Genomic DNA, 22093 nt, shown 5'->3' on the forward strand with positions numbered 1-22093 from the left:
TAAGAGTAAATATCTCTCTTTGTTTTTTCATACTTTCATATTCCTCCTCTTCCCACAACTTCTGATAGTTTTTAACATACAGACTAATACTCATGGATTGTAACAATCACTATCACCTCAATTCTTAAGTATCAAAATCTCTACAGCAAGGATGAAAAAATGTCTTTTCTACAGAGATCTCTTTGCCAATTAGGGCTGATTATTCTAACAGTGTTTTCAGGTTGACTTTACTTGTGAACTGTAACTAGGTTTCCACCTCTTTGGAGGACTTGTTCTGCATTCTGATTCACTGCAGGAAATTTTGTCCTTGTTCTTTCCTAAGTTTGTATTACTGGTATCATCCTATTACTTCCACTTATGTACCCTTTATTTCACCTTCAGTAATTCTTCTCATCACCTGGTGTTTACATCCTCTGTACATGTACAGCCTACTACATGTTATCCTTCCTTATCATTTAGCCGAGGTATATCTATTTATTTCTGTATAATCTTAAAAAATCCCTTTTTTTTTTTTTTTTTGTGGATTTCTTTTGTCCTTCTTGCAATTCTGAGTGTGTATATTTCTCTTTAAAGACACCTTTAAAAGTGCCTGTGGTATTCCACTTTTGTTTAATGAAATGATGCTTCCACAGCTCCAAATTGACTTTAGCATTTTCATTATCTATTAATATTATGGACTTGAATCTCATTTACTGTTCACTGTCCTCTATTTGTCTTTTGGTATTTCAGGTTTTTTCAACTCGCAGAAGTTGTTTTATTTCTCTAGATGTGTTCCCATGGACTTTTTCAAGTCAAATTCCATGATATTATTTTCTACATTTATTTTTTAGTAGTTAAGTCACTTTTTTTGCCAAGTGTTTAATGGTGATTTTTAGCAACACCCTTCAAGTATCTACTGGTGATTGCATTAATGTGCTTCATACTGGGAAGAGATATTGCTACAAATAAATCTGAATGGACTTCTAGTATGTTCAGTATATGATCAATAGTTATCCAAACTTCTCATCTTACCTTCCATTATTCTTTGTTAACTCTGAACAGTTTTTACCTGTATAATAATGTTTAAATGAAGTTCAAAAAATTTCAAAAGAAATCTATCAAAGTACTAAATTCATTGCTAAAATTAAGATAGTCTGTGATACTTGCATCGTATCCTTACAAGATCAGCAAGCTGATAACTCTTATTACTAAAAGTCATGTTTCGATTGTATTTCTAAACTAAAACTATGATGTTAATGAAGGAAACATGATACACTGTACCTCAAGAAAACACAGTTTTCTTGTGAAACTTCTAGTAACTCATCCTGTGCTTCTTGGAAGTAAATTCTGGATTAAAAACTGGACAGAGTTGCAGTAAGGGTACTGGAAAATATTCCTGTCTAATATTGGCAAATTTTGAGGAAAACATTTATATAAAATGGGCAAGTTACAAGTATCATTATAAAGACAAATAGTGTTGGTGGGTTGTGACAAAATTTCATTTTGCAGTCTGCCTGCAAACACATTTTGTTTCAGTGATCGGGGTTTATTTTTTGATACTCTGTTTTTGCAAACTGTTGTGCTTGTAGCCTATTTATACAGTAGATGTTTTCAGATTTTTTTTTTAAATGTTGAATTTCTTCTACAACTCTGAAATTTAGTTCCTTAAATATACTAACTACTGGAATCTTCGTGCCCCTCTCCTCTCTCCCCTTGTCCCTTTGTTTGCTTACTCAACTCTGTTCTGCCTTTTACCTGGTCCACTGATAAAAAAAATGGAGAGGAAAACTAAATGCAGACAGTTATTCCAGATTCATATAATTGAGCAAAATAATCAACATTCTTCTGAGCCACTCTGCTATATACATGAAAAATTATATTTTTGCATGGCAGAGGAGTGGGTGGTAATGTGAAAATCGTGACTGTTGATTGAGCTTGGCTGTAGAGGCCAAATAGCCAAACCCACCAGAACTGTTTCAACTGGCAATCAGTCCTGGTGGTGTTGCGGGGGCTAGCTAAAGAGAATTTTGTTCTTGTGTTAATCTTTTGGATGTCTGGTCATCTCCAAGAACTTAAGCTCATCTCTTCTGTTCCTACTGCTTCAGCTTCACTCAAAAACAACTTTTCAGAGGTTAACACTCAGTTACTCTTCTTTAGTACCCACTGCTTCTCAGTTGATCAATACGGGGACAGATCTGTTTCCAGCAACATATTGGGAGGAGGAACTGCAGATCCAGATATAGGCCATTTGGGAGGGCTGAGAGATATAAGACAGGGTCCTGAAAAATGGGCAGGAAAGAAAAATAACAAAGAAAGGAGAACTCAGAAGACGGCAACAAGAGGATACAGACGGAAGGAGCAAGAAATAAGGTAGGACCTGGAAACTGGGTGTGGGATTAAGGGAAAATGAAGCACCATGAAGGAACAGACAACCTTATTAAAAATAAGGAGCTATGAAAAAGTGGCAATGTGGCAGAGGGAGAGCTCTACACACTGAATAGGAAGGCTAGTAACTATTGAAACCATGGGTGGGGGGATTTATATCACATCCCATATTTAAACTGAAAATATTAGCCCTCCTTCTAGCTCTGTAATGTTTAATTCTACAAAAGATTAATGTTGTACTGTCCTGTCTAATAAAGTGTGATCAGAGTGGGAGAAAGAAAAGTTGTCATACTATACTGTGAGATGATAGCTAGAAATAATAGCAATAAAAGAGGAATTAAATTAACTGGGAAGGACATGGGGAAATGCTAGTAGTGAACATCACTGATAAAGTGCTAAATAGCATGATTTATAAGACTATCCTATCAAGAAGCTATTTTTCAGATTTACAGTACCAATTAGCTTCCCATGTTTCCTTCCTCCCTTCTTTTAATTATTAAAATTGGTCTCTTTATATAAGAAAACGTAGTCATTTCAGCAGCAGTCATTTTTCTCCACATATAGATATGGCTCTTAAATACAAAATTGGTGATATGTTTTTAAAGATATTCCAGCTGGTTATTAATATCTTTGGGTTCTCTTTTTTTTTTTTTTCTTTTTTTCCCCTCCTTTTTTTATTTTGACCTACAATTTTTTTTTTCTTTGAGGGACTTATTTTTTGGATTCATATTTGCTGTTTCCCTTTAAAAAGATTTTAAGTGGTTCCCTTTCCATGGAATACTTTATGAGCTATATTTGCAATTCTGTATCTCTGCTTTGAGTTTCATAGTCTTAAATGTGGCATTTATTAGATTTCCCAGTATATTTTCATAGAAGTGCTTTTTTAGTTGTCTTTATGGTCCATCACTCAGAAGTTTCAATGCAAAAAAACCCCTACGTTTCTGAAATTTATTATGTTTGGGTTCTACTATAAAGGGAGGAATAAATAAGCAGGCATTTCTTTCTTCTTCCCCCGTTTCCATCTTTTCAATACGTCCAGCCCAAATAGCAAGTAGATAAACAAGCTTTACTCATAACTTCACTCCAAGCTCACAGATTGATAAACTTTTGTTGTAAAGTAAAGGAGACCATAGGATTAAAGGACACCCTTTAATATCCTTTTGGATATTTTGATAACTGAAGCTTGGTTCAAAGACGCTTGCTTGGTGTTCTTCAAATCCCAGAGAAGGTACTCACTGCTAACTGTTTACTTCTGTTCCATCTGTTTACAAGGTATTCCAACACTTCAGTGGAAACATCCCTATTGTATAATGTCTATCCATTCAGCTTTTATCCTCTGTACTGCGCAGTTTTTACTTTCTAAAAGTTCACTTACCCTTTATCATCTTGTCAGATTTCTGTTATGCTGGCTGAGCACATTGTCTCATTTACTGTCACTTCTAATTAGTCCTAGATTTCAACAAGCCTCATTTTCCTGCACGTCATTTTTCGTCCAAAATTTTCTAAATCTTCTGTTGCAGAACAGCTCTGGTCTTTGTATGCTGTGATATGGTAGATGGGCACGCAAGGCATTTTATCAGTGTCTTGCTGTAGTTACTGTCTCTCTGCTTTAATGCATCCTGACCCAAATGTTTTCTGAAGTAGTTTCCAACATTGACTTAATGAAGGATTTATGTTAGCTGACATATTTGTTGTTTCTCCTCTGTACCATTCAAGTAATTCTCTGGTTAATTCTGTGTATTTTCATATGTTTGCAGGTGTTGGTGTGTTAAACAATTTATTGTATGCAGTAGGTGGCCATGATGGTCCTTTGGTAAGAAAAAGTGTTGAAGTGTTTGACCCCATTGCCAGTACCTGGAAGCAGGTTGCAGACATGAACATGTGCAGAAGGAATGCAGGTATGTGCAACAATGACTAAAATTGTGCCAATGTTGATTGTGGATGGCATGTATCTGGATTTTTGCTGCTTTCATAAAAAAAACATGCTTTTGTGGGGGGTGTGTAAGTCAATTACTAATTTTAATTCTGGTTTCTTTCCCTTTTTTAGGTGTTTGCGCTGTAAATGGTCTCTTGTATGTAGTTGGAGGAGACGACGGTTCCTGTAATTTATCAACAGTGGAGTATTATAATCCAACAACGGATAAATGGACGGTTGTGTCATCTTGTATGAGCACAGGAAGGAGCTATGCAGGTAAGGCACATAGATATGTTTAATAGACTTTCAAAAGTATAACATTTGACAAAGCATCCAAACAGACTCTTGTCTAAGGTAAAACTTAAGATAATAAAATGGTTTGGAACAATCTGATGATCCATTTTGAATGATGACTTCCAATAATTATTTGCTATAAGGAAAGAAAAAGGGATTAAAGTGTATTCAAGAAGGATTTAGCACATAAGTGGTGAGTCAGAAAGATAATTCTGGTATGACCAGGTTTTTTTCACAAGAAATATGTATCTCAATCTAAGGGGTTCAGTTCTAAGTTCTTTGGGATTTGATATTTAGAAAAAGAGCTGTTTCAGGAATCTTTACCTTCAATAACTGCAGTTTTTCAAATGAGTTATTTAAGTGAATGTTAGGGATATATTTCACTGATAGCAAAATTAAACTTGATTAGTGGCAGGTTTTTTCAAGTCACAGAAACATTCAGGACTTTGCACTGATTCAGACAGCTTTGTGTCAAAGAGAAATTAGGGAAAAATATGTACATTGTTGCTGGTGCACAATTAAATGCTAATTGCAATGTATCGTCTTAATTTTTTTTTTTATATTTAAAAAAAATGCTGCCTAAAGATTTATCTCTTTTTTTTCCCCCTCCCTCTAGGTGTTACAGTTATTGACAAACCATTATGATCAGTAAAGGGATTTTCAACTTGATTCAACTTGATTATGCACTAGAAGCAGTCTTCAACAAGTGTATTTGAAGTGACTGAGTATCTAAGCACTTCTCTACTTGTAACTGCACCTTGAGTCACAGTGGAAGATGTGACTGTCTACAATTACAGATGACAGATGATGAAGATTACTCTAGGTAGAAGCAATGCATAGGAGTATTCTGCAGTTGAGCAGAAGCTGATTGAACTTTTGAAGTCTGGTGGACCCTTTTTTTATTGCAAGATCTTCAAAAAAAAAAAACCCAACATTTTCATAAGGACCGACTTCTGTCAGTCACGACTGAGAAACGGATTGTGAGTGAAGAATGGTGTGTAATCTGGTGAAAGTAAATTTTTGTCTTATTTTTTCCAGAGACTAATAAATCTATTTAAGGAAATGAACTGTCAGTCTTCATTGTAGGTATTGAATCCCACCTCAGTAATTCAAACTGGCATGGGGTAAATTTGTTTCCTTTTATAAACTTTTGTTACATAACTATACTACGTGCATATGTTTGTGTGAGCATAAATTGCTCTCTATTGAAACTCTTCAAAACCTGATTTTACTATTTATAATTTGGCACAGTACTTTGAATATGTCAGTACTATGTTGTAAAACAGAGATGTATTTTTTGATATGTAACAATGCTTAACACTAATTCCCGCTGAAGGAGATCAGAGACGGTATAACACTTCTTGAGCAGGTGTAATTTCAATATCTTTTTAATAAAAATGTTGTCTGTACTTTCGGGTTTTTTTTTTTTTTTTTCCCTGTTCAATTTTGGTCACACTTAGATGTTGCTTCTTTTTTACCTTTTTATCCAAAAGGTGATTTGGCATGAAAATAATTGAAAATTTATAGTGAATGTATGCAATTGCGTTGAACTTGCATGGTACAAAGGCCTATTTATGCGTGTAACCTCAGCTTCTATTAGCCAATATCTGAATATACTGTATGTGGCCATGCTTATAAATCAGCACATTTTTATTTGTTCTTGGATGGCCTCCTTTTAACATGACCAAAGTTACTGTCATATTTGAGACATTTTCTTCGAATAAAAGTTTGTACATTGTTTCCTAATGCAAACAGGTCGCTTAAAACTTGTGTTTCTCAATACAAGTCTCAAACCAAATAATCTTGACATCCGTGAAATAAACGGGGGTGAGGGAGGGAAGGAGCAGGGAGAAGCTGGTGTTCTAAAGGTCTGTATGGCAACGAATTCAGAATTATTAAGGTTTAGGAACCGGTCCTGTGAACATCACTGTTTTGCCGCCGGTCTGTTTCTGAAAGCTGTGGCTGTCCACGAGCTCAGGAATGCCCGCACCGCTGGCTTCCCGTGATGAAAGCGTCTGTGCGGTGACATCGATGACAGCGCTGGGAGTCGCCTAGGTGCCCGAATTCCATGTGCCGTGTGGCGCACGCTGGGGCTTTGAACGGGAGTTTTTTATTTGAATCGTACGATTTCACCCGCGTGACACCGACCCGTGAATGCGGCCGGGGGCCGCTGCTGCCATGACGACACCGCCGCCTGTGTACTCCGATCTTCTCATAACGCGGGAGCAGGGAGCGGGCGCTGGCACCTGCAGGGGGGACACCGCGTCCGCCCGCAGCCGCGCCGCTCCTGCAGGGGAGCGCTTTGAGGGCGGCGGCAGCGGCGGCTCCAGTCCCGGGCCGCTCCCGGGGCCGCTCCCGGGGCGGCCGCCGCGCCCGCGCGGGCCCCGCCCCATGGCGTCGTGCGCGTCACCCGGCCGCGCTCCCGCCCCATTGGCCGCGCGCCGGGGTCTCACTATCCTCACTCCACCCCTCCAGCCAATGGCCGCGCGGGAGCCGCCGCCGCGGCCCCGCCCCCCGCCCGCCTGACCCTGCGCCGCTGCCGCCCGCTGGCCAATGGCGCGGCGCCGGGCGGGGCCGCGGCGGCGGCCAATGGGCGGCGCGCGGTGGCGCGGGCGGCGCGGCGGTTGTTGTTGCACACACGGAGCTGCCGCCGCCGTTGCCGGCAGGTGAGGGGCGAGGGGTGAGGGGCTAGGGCGGGCGCGGCTGGGCTGCGGTGCCGGAGCGGGGCTGCGGGTGCCGCGGTGCGGGATCCCCGAGGGAGCCCATCTCTCCTCGGCGTTCCCCGCGCGTGGGTGGCGTGTCGGCATGTGTCCGCCGCCTGACAGGGCCGGGCGGGACGGAAGAGCCCCGGTGCGGCCCGGCCGCCGGCTCCTCGGCTCCCCGGCGGCTTGCTCGGTGCTCGAGTTGCCTTGGGCATCCGTCCGCGCAGGGCTTCTGCTGTGAGCTGCCTTGGCCTCTGCTGCGGTGCTTTTGCTGTTAATGGGAAGTGCTGCATCGTGATGCTGTTGCTAAGAAAAAAGATCACTAACGTTGTTGCCTACTGGCTTGGTGTGCCTGTAGTGTGTGAGGGTAATTACTCATTGCAATGGGCTGCCCAGGGTGGTGATGGAGCCACCCTCCCCGGAGGTGTTTAAGGAAAGACTGGATGTGGCACTTGGTGTCGTGCTCTAGTTGTGATAGGGTGGTGGTGGGTCACAGTCATAGGGTCTCAGAGCTCTTTTCCAATCTGCTATTCTGTGATTTGTATCGGATTTAGCCTAAGTGTACCAGCTGGGGGTGAACCAGTGTCCTCTGGCCTGTGAGTTGCAAACCTGTGTGAGAGTGGAAGCTGTTTATCCCTTTAACCTGTTAAAGGGGGCCAGAGGAGGACACTGGAAGTAGTCAGAGGACACATCACCAGTGGGGAGAGGCTGTAGAAGTTGGGGCTGTGCGACCTGGAGAAGAGAAGTTTCAAGGGACACCATACTGTGCTACATAAAGGGGGCTTTTTGCTAAGGTTTGTAGTGACAAAGCGCAGGGCAGTGTTCTTAAACTAAAAATAGTTAGGTTTAGATTTGGCATAAGAATGATATTTTTTACAATGAGAGTGCTGAGACATTGGCACAGGTTGAGCAGAAAAGTTGTGTATGCCCTGGGAGTGTTTGACAGCCAGGTGGAATGGTGCTTTGAGCCATTTGATGTCGTCAGAAATGTCCCTGCCCGTCCCAAGATGGTTGGACTGTAAATGATGTTTAAAGGTCCCTTCCAAGCCAAACCAAGGACTCTAGTCTGTGGAAATGGCACGAGTTCAGGGCCACCTGCAGGAATGCAGCCTCTGTGGTTTTGGGAGCTGTGAGGAGAAGTCCATTACTCGGGGAAAGGTGGGTTGCCTCAAGCCAGCTGCAGTGTTGATGTAATTTGCAGAGATTTTGGTTCACAGCCAGGAGAAAAATGGGACTGGATAATCAAGAGATCACAGTTAATTAATCTGTTAAATCTTTTTTTTAACTTTCCCATTGCTCTTTTAGTACAGAATACAATTATCCTGCAAAAGCCTTGAAATAAATTTGGCTAGTAATTAATATTTCTTTATCCTTTTGCTCCCTTGACATAATCTCAAAATCTAGGAGCTGATTGCCTCTCAAATTGGTTTGTCTCTCAAACCAATCTCTTTTAGGCCATTCTGTATGAATAAACTCTGTCTTTCCTGTCCTTTCTCAGCTTTTACTTTAAAATTAGGTAATGACTCTATCATGTACTGGTTTTTTTTTTCTCTGAAGATTAACTTCTGTTTATTGAATTTTTCTCAAAAATTTTCAGGTTACAGACAACTACAGAAGAACTGTAATTGTGATGTTCTATGATTGAACCATGGCCATGAATGACAGCGTTGATATACTGAATTCTGCTTATCTGGCAGTGGAATATATAGACTCTTTCTTACCCGACAATCCCCTGCAGCAACCATTTAAAAATGCCTGGAATTACATGCTGGATAACTACACAAAATTCCAGATTGCAACTTGGGGGTCACTTATAGTTCATGAAGTTTCATACTTTTTGCTCTGTGTACCAGGATTTATCTTTCAGTTTATACCATACATGCAAAAGTATAAAATTCAACAGGTAAGAGAAAGTTATGAAGTATACACTGACTTGTCTTTGAACATACCAGGCAGAGCATATAATATAAGTATCCTGGTTCTCAATGTAAATGGTTCCATTTCATCTGTCACTTGGACATCCTGGAAACAGCAAAGTAAAATTACTTTTGTATGAAGAGAGAAAGAGAAGTGAGTTTTGGGGAAGAAAAGGAGTTGTTTTTTTTTTCCTGAGGAAGGGTTAGGCTTTTTGCCATGGTGCTAGAGAGAGGAAAGGATATGTCAGCCTTACTGTTAGTCAAGTTTTATATGCATAGTTTTTATATCAGCAGGGGAAGGTGAATAAAATTCTGGCATCTGGTGTTAGAGGTGTGTCTTAGTAGTATAAAATAATTACATGGTGTGCTTATTTAACAGCAGTGCTCTTCTTCAAAGTACCTCTATGCACATCCTCTTGAAAGGATTTTGAAATATTTTGACAATGAAGAAAATGTAGGACGGAGTGCACACTCCTAATTGGAGGCAAAGGCACATCCAGTATCTAAAGATGATTGTTTTCTCCTAGTCCATTGTTATTTAAATTAGAAATTTTTAACACGAGCTTCTGAATTTATTGCAGTAGCTGGTAGAATGTCTCCCTGCAAAATCTGAATGTTTTCAAGACAGTTATTTCTTCACAAGCTTGTATCTTCAGCCTCTTTTTGTATTACTTTAGAAATGGAAATGCATTCTGTGGTGTGAAGGAAAGAAAACTTGGATTTTGTTAAACTGTTGTGTATGAAATGTTCCTGCTCACTATAAACACTGAAAAAACAAAAATAGTTTGGAGGTGACTGACAAGACAGTTTATCTTAAAACACTAGCCTAGAAAAATGAAGTTTTGATAAAACTGAATCCAACCCCATGTTATTTGTGTTGCCTGAATTGATCTGCATTACTGGAAGGCATGTTATCTGTCTTCCAAGGTGAAATTAAACTGACTCCAAATGAATTTTTGTAGCACTTCACTTGCGTGCAATAGAAATATGTAATACAATCAATTCTTTTTGCTTCATTTTAGGACAAACCAGAAACATGGGAAAAACAGTGGAAGTGTTTCAAAACCCTCCTTTTCAATCACTTCTTCATTCAGCTTCCCCTGATTTGTGGTACCTATTACTTCACAGAGTATTTTAACATCCCGTATGGGTGGGAAGAGATGCCGAGATGGTGCGTAGATTTTTCTGATATGGTGATGCTGAGTTACATACAGCTGGAGGCAGAATATTTTACAATTAGTGTTGTCAACTCTAATAGGAAGAAATTTGTTGGCGATGTAAACTGTGTTTGTTAATCATCCTTCATTTGATACTTAGCTTCTGCAAGAGCTAATTAGAATTTTCTAAATTTTTTTAAATGGCCCCAAGCTGTTCTAATCTTCAGGAGAGAAGGGGGATTAAGAGGGAATTTATGGAAGCAAAGCAAGATTCCTGGTGGGGTGGGTTAAATGTTGGACTTTCTGGGGGTTTTATTTATCTACATTTTTTTTATTCCTCCTAAGTGTCTCTACCTCCCACCTTGTTTTATATCATAGCAGTAGAGTGTTCCTCAAAGGAGAGAATGTGCCACCTTCACAGTCTTCTTTTCTTGCACCGAGCTGATGGGCTTTTGAACAAAGCTGGGTTAGCTATAAGTGCCCCCTTCTCCCCCACCCCTCACACCAACAGTAGTTTTTTGTCACAGAAGGTCATCTTTCTTGGAGAGCTGTTTGCTCTCTGGTGTGGATGGCTGATGCAGCTTTTTGTTTTTTATCAAGGTCTCACACAGTCTCTGGTTGTTCTCTGTAGACTGCAGTTGTAATATTGAAATGACAGTGTGTTACACTAACTGTGAGTTATCCTAACACTAGCTGAAGTGAGTTAAGGTGTGCTAACTCTCATCAGCATATCAACAGATGAGCTGATAAGCACCACAGCCTTTTTACCTGGTAATGAACATTTTTAGCATGTTAAAAAAGTAGCACACTACTATTCAGTCAGTATTAGGTATAAACATTTCTGACTGTTATTAGCATATAAACTGTTTTCTCTTTCAGGAATATATGTCTGCTAGTATTTTCTATAACTAATAGATCTTCTGCTTTTTAAAGGTATGTTCTGGTTGCCCAGTGTTTTGGATGTGCAGTGATTGAGGATGCCTGGCACTATTTTCTGCATCGATTGCTGCATCACAAGAGAATATACAAGTATATCCATAAGGTTCACCATGAGTTTGTTGTATGTATTACTTGATTTTTTTCTTTAATAATAGCTTTTAGTATATGTTTCATAGAACTTCCTTAAACATCTTATTTGAAAGACCTAAGAATTTTGCATTCCTTTGACACTGTAGTTAGACACCTTTTCTTGGGCACTTTGTCAAGAACAGTCATCCATTTTGTTTCTGAAAACACCTCCTGTAATTTGATTTCATTTCAGTGAAATGAAAGATCACACTCTTGCTGAAGTTTGATTGTATCTTTGAGCGAGGTGAAGTGGACTTTTAAAAATGCACATATAGGTCTCATTGCTAGGGGAAGGGAAACAGTAGATGTCTGGATTTGGTTGTTCATCAGTTCCTCACCACATGGGCTGTTACCCAGAGCATATGAATCCCCAGAACGTGATCAGACAGGCAGCTCTTGCACAACTCGGGTGTGTCCATCATGTGCTTGATTCAAGGAAGGGATTACAGCTCTGGATGAGGGCCTCTGGAATTAGTATAGCCCACTGTGCAATTCAAATGCACAAATATATCGAGAGCACACATTTTGAGTGGGTCTGCATTTAGTGGTGTTGGAGCTGGCATTGGGCACCAGGCCATGAACCACACTTGGCTGGAGCCAGGTAGGATCCAGCAGTACTTGCACTTTGTAGATGGTGTTGCTGTGTTTATGTGGCACCGCCTATGGAGTCTCCAGGAGTCAGTGCTGTTTCTGTGCTGCACTGTATAACCTAGACTGTGCCAAAAGGAAAATGCAAGCTGCTGGGTCAGGGATGCTTTATGCCTGCTGCCAACAATGGAGGAGCTTGGTATGGATTGATGTATGCATATGTACAGGCATCTGCAGCAGCAGCTGCTCTCTTGCTCTTGGCAGCCCATCAGGACTCTAGCTGGAGCAGCTTTTGGCCATTATTCTTGAGAGTGGTTAGCAGTTCTCACAGAAGTGATCTGTAGCCTAATGGCTGTTTCACTAAAAACTTTTCCTGGCAGTAAAAAGAGATGATTTTAATGTATCCCTTAAGACAAGGTGGACTTCATTTTTTCTGATGATTTATAACCTTCAGGATTAGGTTAAAATTTTTTTAACTGTTCTCTGCGTATGGTGTTCTATGATAGAAGACTCTTGGGAATGTCTTTTTTTGCTAAACCAAATGTAGGAACGAGTGGTGTGTGTGTGTTTATATGTATATGAGAGAAAAAGTTTTTTATCAATCTCAAAATAACATTTGAGGGGTACAAGTTCATTTTTAAAAGTGGTCAAAGATGAGGGATTTTTAATTTTTATTTTGATAATAAATTTTTAAGTGAGTCATACTTCTGAGAATATTTTGGCTTCCTTCTTTCTTCTGCTTCCAAGACTGGATGTATAGCAAAGCTGATAGGAGCTTGCCAAACACTTTTAATATTCCTGAAATAACGCTTTGACCTGGGGTGATGGTAAGCCTAAATAAAAGTTTTCAGTTTTTCAACTAGTAGTGAAGTGTTTGGAATCACTAATAGAGTGATAATCCTTATGGCCTTGGAATCCTGTTTTTCCAAAGAGGAGCTAAATATGTGTGTTATGGCCCTTGTTCAATCATACCATGTGCTTTGCCCGCAACATTGTTCCCTTTGTCCTGTTGTCTTGTGGGGTAATGGGAAAGCTTCTGGTGTTTCTGGTTTGGGGGTACATAAAACTGAAAATGGTGACTGTTCCCTGTTATCTCTTTCTAGTCTCCATTTGGAATGCAGGCAGAATACGCACATCCTCTGGAAACACTCATCCTTGGAACTGGCTTTTTTATTGGAATTGTTGTTTTCTGTAACCATGTGGTTCTTCTGTGGGCATGGGTGATTTGTCGCTTGATGGAAACCATTGACGTACACAGGTGAGATGCTCATTGCTTCTTAATAATTGTTTATTTCTCTTGTCCCTAAGTCTGTCTCAAACTCACCTGTCACTGAGATGTACTTCTTATTTTGCACTGAAATGCTTTTCTGTGTTGTACAAAGAATGAGGCAACCTGGGGAGTTATCACTCTTTTCTATTTTGAGGTAGTGTTAGCAGCAGGTCTTGCTGATTAAAAGAGTGTGGACTATTAGCTAGAGCATCTCAGGGAGGGTTAGAGAAGCTAGGTGCTTCATTAAGATGTCTGGCTATTGTTATTTTGTGTGCAAGTGACCTTATGCATATTATAACACCAAAAATCAATTACAAAAGGTAATATTCCAGCCAAGAGTTCTTTCTGATTAATATTTTGTCAGACTGTTTCCTTGCTCAAAAAAAATTTTATGCTTTTGACCACTGACTCTCTTTCAAACAAATGCATAAATTTGTTTGTTTATTTATGGTGAATAAAAAGGACAAGACTTCACGTTTCTGTAGTAGAACTGAACAATTTCAAATTTGGTTCCAAAACCTTAGGGCAAATCCCAGTAGGTTCAGTTTCATTCATCTGCAAATTAATGAGCTTTTCTATCCTGTTTTCAAGAGTTAGAGGACACTAAGAGTTTATTTTTGAAATGATAGTATTAACACTTGAGCTTGTATTTGTAAATTTATTATGAAGCAGATAGTGTCTTATTGCAAGTTGAAGTTGAGTGTCAGGTGTTTCAGTGGAACATAAGCAACCAATAAATTCGCGGTATAAAACATTCTAGGTTTAGTCATGTTTTGCTTGTAGACTTGCCAAAGTGTCTCAAATATGTTGTGACATACCATAAACCATAAATTGATACCTAACATGAATTTCCTATTATAATTATCATTTTAGTTTGTTCTCCACGTGAGGGCTTTATAATGAAGTGTCTTGCACTCTCCCCACTAGGTGGTGGTAAGAGGCTTTCCAGTACTACTAAGCAAAGGAGTTGGAATCCCACTACAGCACACTGTTCTGCTTTTAATCTTATTTTAATCATATATTTGGGTTTTAAATATTTGAAGAACTTGCAGTAAGCTGATTATGGGAGCAGGCATACAATGGCTGTTGATTGAGATGCTCTCTGATGAGCTGCTGTGCTGATGGCCATAGCTTGCACTTAATGTTACTACTTCTTCCTCCTTCCTAAAATCACTGTTAGTTAAAACTGCCAAGCAAGCAGGAAGGCAGCCACTGATTTTTATAAGGTACCTGCTTAATTTCTTTTTGTATTGCCTAGTAAACTGAGCTGAAAAGCAAGTGCCAAAGCTGTTGTGGGATAATTTACAGAGTCATTTGGCTAGGAGTGGAGGGAACTTGTTTTCATGTTAAGCCAGTATCATAGTGATTACCTTAGGACCTTGGAATACTATAAAATATTTTTCTTTGATAAAAATGACAAGTCAGTGTCTATGTTTTGTAGTTTATGTCTCAGAAAAATCCTTACTCTAATTGCTTTTCTTTTTTTTCTGCCCTGTAGTGGCTACGATGTCCCTCTGAACCCTCTTCATTTGGTGCCTTTCTATGCTGGGGCCCGTTTCCATGATTTCCATCACATGAACTTTATTGGCAACTACGCCTCGACCTTCACGTGGTGGGACAGACTCTTTGGTACAGACTCTCAATTCATTGCCTATCAAGAAAAAGAGAAGAAGAAACAATGCATAACGAAAAAGAAGGCTAACTAAATTTCCAGTGTAAAAGTCAACTTTTGCTTTTCTGTAAAGCAAAATAGTGATTGAGTGTTTAGCATAAATCTTGTTCCCTGGCTACTAAGAGGTAGGGAAAAACAGCTAATTAAACTGCAGTATCTTTCTAATGGGAATGTTTTCTATTTTATACATAAGTACTGCATATATTTTAACTACAGATTTAAAGATGATGGAAAAAACAGAGATGACTTGTGTCTATCTTTTTTTTTTTGGACAAGAAAAAAATCAGTTTTATCTATAATAATGTTGCCCATTTTTGGATCCAGGTAGAATTATGTATGTACAATGAAGTTGGTCTTAGTTTTTTTAAATATATATTCTTAAATTTATAATGTCAAATAGCAGAAGTTATTAACTAGCATCAGCACTGTATTATTTAAATATTGGATAAAAGTTGCTTAAAACCAAAACATTTGTTACTAGGAAGCTTGGACAGGTCTTTTGCACACTGGATAATGTGAACTGCTAATAACAGAATACCTGGCTAAATATGAGTTATCAGAGACATTCCTGATTTAGATTTATTATGTTATTTTAGATTACAGGTAAAAAAGAATAGAAATTTTTATTTGAAGACACTGTTTTTTGCTGCTCTCTTGAAGTTGGTCTGTCAGTGTACTTAGCATTTACATTACATTCTTCTCTATGTGTTGTAATTTGCTTATCTGACTTGTTGCTATATTTGCACTTGTGACTGATGAAATAAACGTGGTTTGGTTTGATGCGTATATTATACTTTTCATATGCTTTTAAACACAAAGCTGTGATAAAACCATATAGGGTCTTGCTCTTCATCTCTTTAATGAAGAAGCATTATTTGTTAGGATGTGCCATCTGTTAAATTACTTACAGAGGCAGCAGTAAGAAATGGAAATTGAGAACGTGTACATTCTGCTGGTTTTTGTTTTGAAGGACTTGGATACATCACTGCTCAATGTAGCAACATCTTTTGGGATGAGTGTGTTCTCAGGTTACAGCTTGATCACAAGCTAGAATCTTAAAATCTACTACTTGAGTTGCACTAGTCACAGAAGCAGTAGTCTAATATTTTTGAATCTACTAATAGTATTTGTCTGTGAGCAGTGAAGTACTTGAGAAGGGCTTAAACCCCTTATAAGATCTTCCACTTTGTACATCATGTCAGCTGCTCTTCAGACTTCAAATACCACTTCATCTACTCAACAAGTCCCTTAGAGGACTTTACAGTGTTTTGCTTACTTAAGACCACACCTGAATTTTAGTGCTGCTTCACATGCAATCTGGTATAGCTGTCAAAACAGACAATCCAGTGAAAGTGCAGATGAGATCAGGCTTCTAACAAAAAGTAAGGTGTTAATGACATGCAGAATGACTCAAATAATACTTGAGATGTGGAAGTAGTTCAGATTCCTCTTCTGTATGTGTTTCATAGAAGCTTTTACTTCTTTATCTGTATCTCTGTTGAAAATCAGTATTTTTCCCCTTCCCTCTAAAAAGAAGTAAAAAAATATATTTGACTGTGGCAGGTGAACAGAAGTTGAAATCCCTGTATTCAGTTTTTAGCAGGGACTGCTGCTTAAGCCTTGCTGAATCTATATGCACTGCCCACCTGAACTCCCCATGGCGGAAGCAACCTCTTTAATCAGATTTCAGAGATGGCCATTATCCTCTGCTTTGTCAACTCCCACTCCCATCCTGCAGCTGCAGCTATACTTTGCTTTATTTGGCTGAAGCATTAGCCTAAAAATACAAGGAGCTTTCAGAGCCTCAGCTTTTCCCTGTGAACATTATTCTATTCATTTGTTCTCAGCCTGCTGGATTATGCCTCTGCTCACACTGCCGCAAAATTATGCACAACTGGGAGCCACTTGCTTAAATATTCCAGTAAAGGTATTTGTAAAAGCTTGGTGTGACTCCTCAGCTATTGGAAAGCTGAAGCAGAGTGCTAAAAAAATGATGGGATTGACTTACAAAGTTGTAATGTATATTCCATTCTTCAAGAGGTTTAAAAATAACACAGTTTTAACACACTATTGTTTGGGGAAGTGTGCATGGGGTTTTTTAGAAATTTTTTACTTTTTAAAATAGTTGAATCCATGTTTTTCTAACACAAATTGCTATTTTAGTTTTTTGGGTTATTTTATGTGCATCCTTATTGTACAGTGTGAGCACATCATTGCTTCCGATCCTCTTTCTTTAACAAATCTGTAGAGAATTTTGCAAGCTGTGCTTCATAAATTTATTTTTTGAGGGAAAAAATGTGTATGCTGGACCTCTCAGCACAGGAACTTGCATTTGAAAACCACAGGCTTGTTCAGGACTTAGATGGACCTGCATTTTACTACCACCCCACGTTTGCTTTTTCAAACGTAGGAACCCGTATTTATCACTGAGAGTGATGCTGGTGAGTTAATGGCCTCATTACTTTGTGTCTTTGATGCAAATGAAGAATGGTTTTGGGAAGTTCCATTTTATAAATTTTAGGCCTTTATTAAGTAAGACTACTGATTTCCACCCCCCCCACCCCCCCCCCCCCATATTTTGTGAGACTATAGAGTATGTGCAGATCTGAAAACAAAGAGGTTTTTGTGCAATAGTAAAATATATGGTTTAACAGTGTTGGGTCTTCAAAATGAACAACACAACCTTACACAATCAGTTGTCCTTTATCTTCCTCATCAAGGAGACAGATTTAACTCCTAAACATGGTAGGACAGGGGAATAAGTGGGGGAGGAACACTTTTCAGTACATTATCTCTTCCTGGAAGTCCAACTTAGTTTAATTAAAGCTCATCTGTGGGAAATAACAGTTTGTAGTGTCCCTTAGGATATGACAATAATTAAGTCCTATGTAAGCCATGAATTAATTTCTTGGAGTTAATGTCAAAAAACCCCATGGAAACTTGAAAAGTGTTGCAAACTAACGATTAGGATTGCAAAATAATCAACTGTTTTTGCCAGCTGATGTGAAATACAAAATAAGGTGGTTTATTTTACACTACAGTGCAGCGCACCAGGAAATATTAATATTGATTGATATTATAAGATTATGTGACTTTATTTACCTCTCAGAGTTATGCTGCATGTTTTATGATTTTTTTTTTAAACTGTGATATGTTTCTAGATTTTTAATGTTAATTTTTGTGGAAAAATTATGTTATTGAAACTTTCATTATGGCTACTGATAGTTATTGCTAACCACAGTGTCTGGTTAATTGCCTCCAAATTTTCACCCAGTTATGTCTGCGTGTCTTGCTCTGGCAGCTGCACCCCTCTGGCACACCTCATTCATTGAAACCTGTAACTGGCAGATCCAGGGAGAAGGCAACTTTGTGTCATTAGTTCTGCTATAATTTTCTGCCTCTGAAGGTAGTAAACACAGTAGTCAAATCACTTTTCAATGTGTTTTTCACCAGCTCACCAGATTGTATCATCCTCCAGGGTAATGCATCCCTTGTGTTTCTCAAATCACTTCTGTGGCTTGTCTCTGAATTTTCAGTCTTGTTTCAGCTGTAGATATCAGAACTGTGTGTCCAGGTTGCTCTCTCTAGGACCACCTTATGATATAATCACATACTCCCACCTAATCATTATTCTTCTAAGCATTGCACTAGAAAGTACAGTCATTAGTATCACCATCTTTAGTGATCTCTCGATTCTTCTGGCAATGCTGCTTGCCAGACTGTCATCTGTGTTTTACATTTCTTGCTCTTAAGTGTAATTCGCAATTTGCTGCTCTGACATATTTAAACGTGCTTGATTTACCAAGTAAATCACATTCCCAAGCTGCAATATCCTTATTATTCACCATTCTTTGTCATACACACATTTTAATCAGTTATGATTCACATTTATGTAATCGCTGAATAAATTAACCCCTGGACTTGAAATGCCAGTCCCTATGGAAGACCAGAAGAATGATCCTCTAAGATCATGATTCACCACTTGTAAAAAGCCCTATCAGCCAGAATTTTGAACCTTCACAATGATCCTGCATGGCACTTTCTCTGTGTGAGTACTTGGCACCATAGCCAGGCTGTAACATCTCTCAGAAACAGCATTCCAGTCCAATATCCAGGGCTTAGCATCACCCCAGGAGCAGTAGCTACTCCTGCAAGCTTGAACAAGAGGCAGCAGTAAGTCACTGCCATTTGCTTAAGTGCAAATGTCAAATACATTTTGTATGAAATAAGTTGCAGTTTATAATAGAGTAGCAAGGCACAATTGTTACATCTATGGGATGATCACCACCCAACAAGAGAACAGTTCTACGTACCTGATAGGGTTGGGTTTCAGTAACGTGTGTGAGTCATTTAATAGCTGAAGGCAATGAAAGATTTGGTCTTGCAGTAAACAGTTTGGAAGGTGGGTGGGTTTTTTCCCTCTCCCTTTCTGTATCCTGCATAAGTGACTTGTCTGTATTTTTATTATTAATTTTTTTGTTGGTAGTGGTATTTCTTTTGCCCTGCCTTACATTAATCACCTTCTCAAGGTAAAGCCTTAACTTCCTATATCTCAACCCTGTTCTGTGAGTCTATCCAGGAAACAGAGCCCCTGAGTTGTGCAAGACATTTTGAAGGTTGGTAATAGATGCTTCTGTCTTGAAGACACAGCTTCATGTGACCCCAGCTATCAGGTATAGTATATGGGAATATAATCAGCACTCTGATAAGTTTTTTAAAATCCTCTTACAGTTACCTCTATCTCTTTGCCTGGTTTGTCAACTCTGAGATCAACTCTTCTCTCTTTTAAATTGATTGGAGTTGTTTTATTCCAAACATTAAAACTTCTTTCCAAATATAAACTAAAGAAGTTTTGTGTTTCTGTGGTGTATGTATTATCAGTAGTTTGTTATTAATAATGTTAATTAATTAATAAGTTAATTAATAATATTTGCTCTTCATAGAAAGCTTTTAGGATTTCCGATGTTCCATATATACTTCAGTTTTTTGTAATGGACATAGATTTAGGGTTATCTTTCTGAATAATGAAGGAAAAGAGTTGCCTTTTTGTCTTGTCACACAAAAAATGTGCAAAGACTGGTAAGTCTTGTAAGCAAAATTCTGTGAGTGTGACTTTATTTTGGAAAATATATGCTTCCTGGTGAATACTGATTTGCTGAAAAAGATTCAAGCAAGTCAAAAGTATTAAAAGATTTTGAATTGGCAAATTCTGTTTGGCCAAAGGAATGAAGTAATCTGTAAATATATATGAGTGTTATATGTATTTTTTCTGTACATGTAGATTTGTCTATAAGTAAGAACTTTTGGGAATGTTAATGAATGTCTTTTTTGTAATTACCAGGTTATTTAGGCAGTGTCTGTTGGCAAAATAGAACTTACTATTTGCTGCATTGTATTCAGATATAAGAGACAGGTAAAGCAGATTTAAAATTTGCTGATCAGTAGGTTTCCTGCAGCAATTATGTTTTACTCACTGCTCTCATTATTATCATCAGCTTACGAGGCCATGCCCAGGTGCTTGGTTATGCTTATAGGCTGGGAATGCCCTTGGGGTTGGAGCATTCCTCTGAGACTAAGGCAAGCGCCAAAACTTTTTCCATATTATAAGGAAATTTGGCCTTTGAAGATAATCATCCCTGAACTATGGAAAATAGGAGGAAGGATTAGATACAAAGGAAGACGTGAATTTATTCCTCCTACTCAGCTCTGCATATGCTCCTATGCTGTCTGAGAATTTAAACATAGTTTTTTTATGCCTTATTAAAAATAAATTAGTATGTGTGAGCTCCAATATTTGATAGTATATAAACCACCCTGCTTTACATAAGATATGCATGTGTCTTTATAAGTACACATTAAGTTTTTTATGAGTGGGGGTGCATATTATGAAAACAGAAGTAAATCCATTCAGATCTAGGTGTGAGACTACATTTATGTAGTGGAATAATAATTCACTGCTTGAGGAGATGAAAATAAAGAGACGGTGTCCCAGCCTACTTGTATCTTTTAGTGATGTATTTTGGTTAATTAAATTAGAAGAAAAGCCAATGAGAGTTGCTACAAAGAACAAAAGGGAGTCTTTTTGGATCAGAAAGTTCTCCCAGAAAACGATAATGTAATCAGCATCAGCAGATTTGTTTGTATACAAAACGTATACTGAGTGTGAGGAAAAGTGACAAAGAAAACCAGGAATATTTAGCTTGTGATGAGTGTAGCCAATACTGCTGAAGAACATGAATCTTTTGAATATTATGTCAGCTACTGTTACTTGCAGTTCCATTTGAAGCAGTGAGAGGGCTGCGCAGGTTGCATATAGCTCTAAAGCGGTGTGATGTCATAAACAAATATTTTTGATGTAGTCCAATTAGTACTATTAGGAAGGGGAGAAGTCAGAGAGAGAGCTCTTTTGTGATCCTAAATTCAAACAGTGATCCTGGTCAGAGAAAACACCATAGCAAGGAGTCTCTCTGCATTCAAGTCTTGCAAAGCACTTCACTCTAATTAGTGTTGTGATAACCTCAAAGCTAATTGGACATACTATGACAGGCATCTCCAAAAGTTTTCTAGCAGTAAGAATCAAGAGTTGAAGGCTCCAAAAAGTTCACTGAAGGTGCCTTTCCATGTGCTTGTAAACCTGGAATTAAACTGGGCAGGGCAGCTTCTGAACCCATCTGGCTTTGAAAGATGGTAAGAACTGTAAGGACAGAACTTTGGTTTTTGCTATGACGAAACACATCACATAATTCAGGACTGACATTTAGGGCCCTGGAGGGTAACAAGTATAGGTAGAGACAGATATTCAAATATTTATGTGTAGTAGTTGTACATTCAGGTCTGTGTTTCAGATGCTGGATCACTTTCTGAGCTGGTACATCACCAAGGTCAGTGAAAATGTTCTCCTAGAAGAGATTATGTCCATTACCATCTTATTTGAAGTAGACACCCACAATTTAGGAAAATACCCATAATGTCACCAAAGACTATTAAAACATCTTCCTGAAAATTGATTCAGTATTAATTTGTGGTACAAAGAGGTGTTATACAAGCTCACCCTTTTAAATTAGAAGATCAGAATAAACATGCATTAAATTATTGAAGACAAAATGCTGTTTGTAGAAGGATGACTTGGATGTGCACTTTTCAAAGT

At 38.6% G+C, this 22093-nt stretch overlaps 2 protein-coding genes across 6 annotated transcripts in view; both read left to right on the top strand.

The window, feature by feature from the left end:
* Positions 1–6322, top strand: part of KLHL2 (kelch like family member 2) — a 54375-nt gene extending 48053 nt beyond the window's left edge. For 3 of the 5 annotated variants that reach the window (XM_058839056.1, XM_058839058.1, XM_058839059.1), the window contains 3 exons: positions 4122–4262; positions 4412–4555; positions 5190–6322. In XM_058839056.1, the coding sequence (XP_058695039.1) occupies positions 4122–4262; positions 4412–4555; positions 5190–5218 (314 nt within the window). In that variant the 3' untranslated portion in view covers positions 5219–6322. Of the gene's footprint in view, positions 1–729; positions 4263–4411; positions 4556–5189 lie in introns of those variants that run through there. The other 2 variants (XR_009277672.1, XM_058839057.1) reach the window with 2 other exon arrangements.
* A 799-nt stretch (positions 6323–7121) lies between these two features.
* Positions 7122–15732, top strand: MSMO1 (methylsterol monooxygenase 1). Its single transcript, XM_058839062.1, has 6 exons — positions 7122–7239; positions 8873–9178; positions 10214–10362; positions 11282–11408; positions 13108–13262; positions 14773–15732. Exons 2-6 carry the CDS (start codon positions 8924–8926, stop codon positions 14978–14980), a joined length of 894 nt encoding a protein of 297 aa, XP_058695045.1. The 5' UTR covers positions 7122–7239; positions 8873–8923; the 3' UTR covers positions 14981–15732.
* The last annotated feature ends 6361 nt before the right edge of the window (positions 15733–22093 follow it).

Source organism: Poecile atricapillus, chromosome 4, assembly GCF_030490865.1.
Source record: "Poecile atricapillus isolate bPoeAtr1 chromosome 4, bPoeAtr1.hap1, whole genome shotgun sequence".
Taxonomy (NCBI): domain Eukaryota; kingdom Metazoa; phylum Chordata; class Aves; order Passeriformes; family Paridae; genus Poecile; species Poecile atricapillus.